Source organism: Parus major, chromosome 2, assembly GCF_001522545.3.
Source record: "Parus major isolate Abel chromosome 2, Parus_major1.1, whole genome shotgun sequence".
Taxonomy (NCBI): Eukaryota; Metazoa; Chordata; class Aves; order Passeriformes; family Paridae; genus Parus; species Parus major.
In genome coordinates, this window is record NC_031769.1 from 384,168 (window position 1) to 388,090 (window position 3,923).

The 3,923-nt window shown below is 71.4% G+C and overlaps 1 protein-coding gene across 2 annotated transcripts; it reads left to right on the forward strand.

Annotated features, from left to right (window-relative positions):
- The first annotated feature begins 6 nt into the window (after positions 1–6).
- LOC107199952 (tigger transposable element-derived protein 3-like) lies at positions 7–2,951 on the forward strand. 2 transcript variants are annotated; one of them, XM_015617734.3, is made up of 3 exons: positions 7–158; positions 425–550; positions 701–2,951. In XM_015617734.3, the coding sequence occupies exons 1-3, from the start codon at positions 125–127 to the stop codon at positions 2,518–2,520; spliced, it is 1,980 nt and encodes a 659-aa protein (XP_015473220.1). In that variant the 5' UTR covers positions 7–124; the 3' UTR covers positions 2,521–2,951. The 2 variants fall into 2 exon arrangements, with proteins under 2 accessions (XP_015473220.1, XP_015473219.1); XM_015617733.3 differs by lacking the exon at positions 7–158 and having other exon boundaries at positions 170–550.
- The last annotated feature ends 972 nt before the right edge of the window (positions 2,952–3,923 follow it).

Genomic DNA, 3,923 nt, shown 5'->3' on the forward strand with positions numbered 1-3,923 from the left:
CGCCGTCATCCCCGCGCGGCATCGCTCGGTCAGCGCCATCCGTCGCGCTGCTGAGGCCTCGGCGGGAGCAGCACCGGGAGCAGCTGTCGCCGCGCTTCCCGAGGACCAGGACGGTGCCGGTGCCATGAAGGAGGATCGCCAGCATCCCGTCGACCTGGGTGAGGTACCGCGGCCATCCCGGAACCGGTCCTGGCACTGCCGGTCGTGGCCTGGCCGTGAGCGAGACCGGCACTCACCGGGTTGGTGCCGGCAGCGGGAGGTCACGGGGTGGCTCTGGGGTCACCACGGGATCACAGCGGCTGCCTGTACCCATCACCACGGGCAGCCGACACCGGCCTGTAGTGACCGATGCCATCACTGGTGGCATCTCCGTTGGCATCGGCGGTGGCATCACCGGCCGTCCCTCCTGTTGTCTCTGTGACAGGTTACGCCATCACCAAACCCGACATCCTGGCCGAGGTGGAGCGAGGGGACGAGGGGGCGGCGGCGGGGCCTTACGGGGAGCACCAGAGCCCCCGGGCACATGCGGCACCCGCCGGCCCTTCCCAGGGTGAGCGGGACACGGGGACGGGCGGGATCGTGGCCAGACGGGACCAGGAACAGGAGTCGGGCACCGGGTCGGATCCTGCCGAGCCGGGGACTCGGTCCCGGGGGATTCCCGGTGAGGCGGCCGCTCCCCAACGCGTTCCTGTCTCCGCAGGGGACTGGCAGGTGAGGGAGGTGAAGAGCGAGGACGGAGTGTCCCCACCGGCCCGCTCCCCCCCGGCTCGCCACACCGGCCCCGCCGACTTCCTCGTCCCGCTGCGGGAACGGGGCTGCAGCTACTGCGGCGTCCTCGAACCGGAGCCGAATCCCGGTGCCGGTAACGGGGGGCTCATCGCCGCACCGCCCGCCTTGGAGAGCCGCCGCTGCCGGCCCGGGGAGCGGCCGCTGGATTGTGCCGAGTGCGGCCGAGGCATGGGGCAGAAGCCGGACCTGGTGCGGCACCGGCTGGGGCACGGCACGGAGCTCGGCTACGCCTGCGGCCGCTGCGGGAGAGGCCTCGCCGAACCGGGGGGGCTGGGGGCCACGGGCAGCCCCCACCGGCCGGGCCCCTGCACCGGGCGCTCCCCGGGCGCGGCGGAGGGAGCGACGGCAGCGCCACGGAAGGAGCGGAAGGAGCTGTCTCTGACCGAGAAGGTGCGCGTGCTGGAGATGCTGGAGGGTCCCAAGGTGTCGCAGAGCGAGCTGGCCAAGCGCTTCGGGGTGTCGCAGCCCCAGATCTGCCGCATCATCAAGAACAGGGAGCGCATCCTGAGCGAGTGGCACCGCAACGGCGACCCCGAGCGCAAGCGCAAGCGGGAGGGCAAGGACGCGGCGCTGGAGGCTGCGCTGCTGCGCTGGGTGGAGGGTGCCCGCTCCGCCGATCTGCCCGTGGGCCGCCCGCTGCTTCAGCTCAGGGCCAGGCACCTGGTCCGGCCCGAGCCCGAGCCCGGCGGTAGCTGGCTGGCTCGCCTGGGCGCTCGCCACGGCCTCGCCGGCAAGAAGCCGCCGGCGGAGAAAGGGGACGCGGAGCAGCCCACGGTGGAGCACTGGGCCGGCGCGGTGCTGCCCGGGCTCCTCCGCAGCTACGCCCCCGCCGAGATCTTCGCCTGCGGGGAAACCGCGGTGCCGCTCCCGGCCGGTGACCCCGGCAAGGGCGAGAGCCCCGGCGAGCGGCTGACGCTGCTGCTCTGCGCCAACGCCAGCGGCTCGGAGAAGGTGCCGCTGCGGGCGGTGGGGGACAGCCCCCGGCCACGCTGCCTGCGGGGCGTCAACCTGGAGCAGATGCCCTGGAGCTACCGCGCCGGCAACCTGGCCGGCCTGACCGCCCCGCTCTTCGCCGAGTGGCTGCGGGAGTTCAACGAGGGGATGCGGCGGCAGGGCAAGAGCGTCCTGCTCCTCCTGGCCAAGCACGAGGCGCACCCCTACCTCCAGCTGTCCAACGTCAGGATGGTCTTCGTCCCGCCGGCCACAGCCCTGGCCCAGCCCCTGGACCGCGGCATCGCCGGCGACCTCAAGGGTCACTACCGGCGCCGGTTGCTGCGGTGGCTGCCGGCGGAGCGCGGCGCGGGGCAGCCCAGCCTGCTGGATGTGCTGCACATGCTGGCGCAAGCCTGGGGCGACGTTCACCCGGGGCTCATCGCCAGCTGCTTCCGTGCCGCCGGCTTCACCCCCGACGCCAGCGCCGAGGCCGTGTCCCTGACCTCGGTACCCGGCCTGCTCGGCCGGCAGCAGCTGCAGCGCGACGGGGACGCGGTGGAGGCGGACGGGGACGAGGGCACGGCGGAGGGCGAGGACGCGGGCGAGCTGGCGGCCGTGCCGCCCTGCCCCTCGGAGCGGGAGGTCTGGAGGAGCCTGGCTACCCTGCGGCGGTACCTGGAGTGCCAGGCCACCTCTCCGGACCTCTTCCAGGCCTTCTACGAGCTGGAGGACGCGGTGCACATGGTGTCGGCCAGCGCGGGGCGAGCCTCCCTCGGGGACGCCCCTCCCAAGCAGTGAGCGGGCGGCTGTGCGGGCCCGGAGCCGCTCGAAGGGCCGGTGCTCATTGGGGCCGGCCCCGGCCCGGCCCGGCCGCTGTTCCCTGCACTTGTGCCGTGGGCTTTGCCGTGGGTCTGTATGGCCCCGTGGGATCACCGCGCGTGGGGACCGTGGAGCCGCCACGCTCTGGGTGTCACCCATGGGGCGGTGACAGTGCTGGGGACACAAACCAGAACCTTCTCCCAGAGGGTGGCTGCTGCAGCCAGCAGGAATCGATGTGGAGCTGCTGCCGGTGGGGGTTTGCCCTGAGTGGGGTGGTTGTGACTGCCGGGGGGGGATGCGGGTGGTGCCGGGGACAGCAGCTCCTTCCCATGGGGGAATCGGGTGCCACCGGCTGCTGTCACCACGTGGTGCCCAGAGGATTGTTACAGGCATTAAAAAGCTGGAATTCAGCAAAGCAGAGCACGGGTGGTTTTATTCTACTGTCATTTGTGCTGTGAGCGGGGCAGAACTCTCCGGGGTTGCTGGGAACAGTGGGGTCACCCCAAATCCTCCCTCCCCATCTTGGGGACACCGTGGCTCCCACAGCCACCCCGAGCTGTCCCATCCCCACTCGGGTATTGCCATGGCAGCACCTGCGAGCAGTGAGGACCTGGCTGAGCACCCTGTCCTGCCTGTGCCAGCCTTGGTGACACCCTGGGGTCCCCTGCACAGCCCCCCGTGTGCACTGTGCCCCACACCGGGGTCCCTGAGGCGGGGTGGGGTATGGGGATGACACTGTCTACAGAGTCAGGGCCAGCTGGAGGCCACCAGGCAGGGACAGAGGTGTCCCCACAGGCACGGAGCTCCAGGGATGGAGGCCACAGGGGGATCCCCGCGTGGACACATGGTTGGGGTGGACACAAAACACCCACGGGAGGAGGGGAAATGCAGGGGATGCAGGCACGAGGTTCAGCAGGTGGGACCCCCACAGGGATGCACAAGCACGGCTGGGGAAGTGGGGGGACACAGGGACCCGGGAGGCACTGGGGGCTCCCCACAGGGACACCGTCATGGGGGTACGTGGGGAGCACGGGGTGGGACCCCCGTGGGATTCACCTTCACGGGGGTGTGGAGATGGGGGGCATAACGGGATCCCCACGGGGGCACCCGCAGCATCCTCGCGAGTGGGATAGAGGGATTATCACCCCGGGGAGCCCCACGGGGATACAGCTGCAGTGTACAGCGACAGCCGCCGTCCCCTCGGGGCGGAATGCAGGGCTGTCCCGTCCCGGTGGGCTGTCCCGTCCCGATGGGCTGTCCTGTCCCGATGGGCTGTCCCGGTGGGATGTCCCGTTCTGGTGGGATGTCCCAGTGAAATGTCCCGGTAGGCTGTCCCGGTGGGCTGTCCCGTCCCGGTGGGCTGCTCCGGTGGGCTGTCCCGT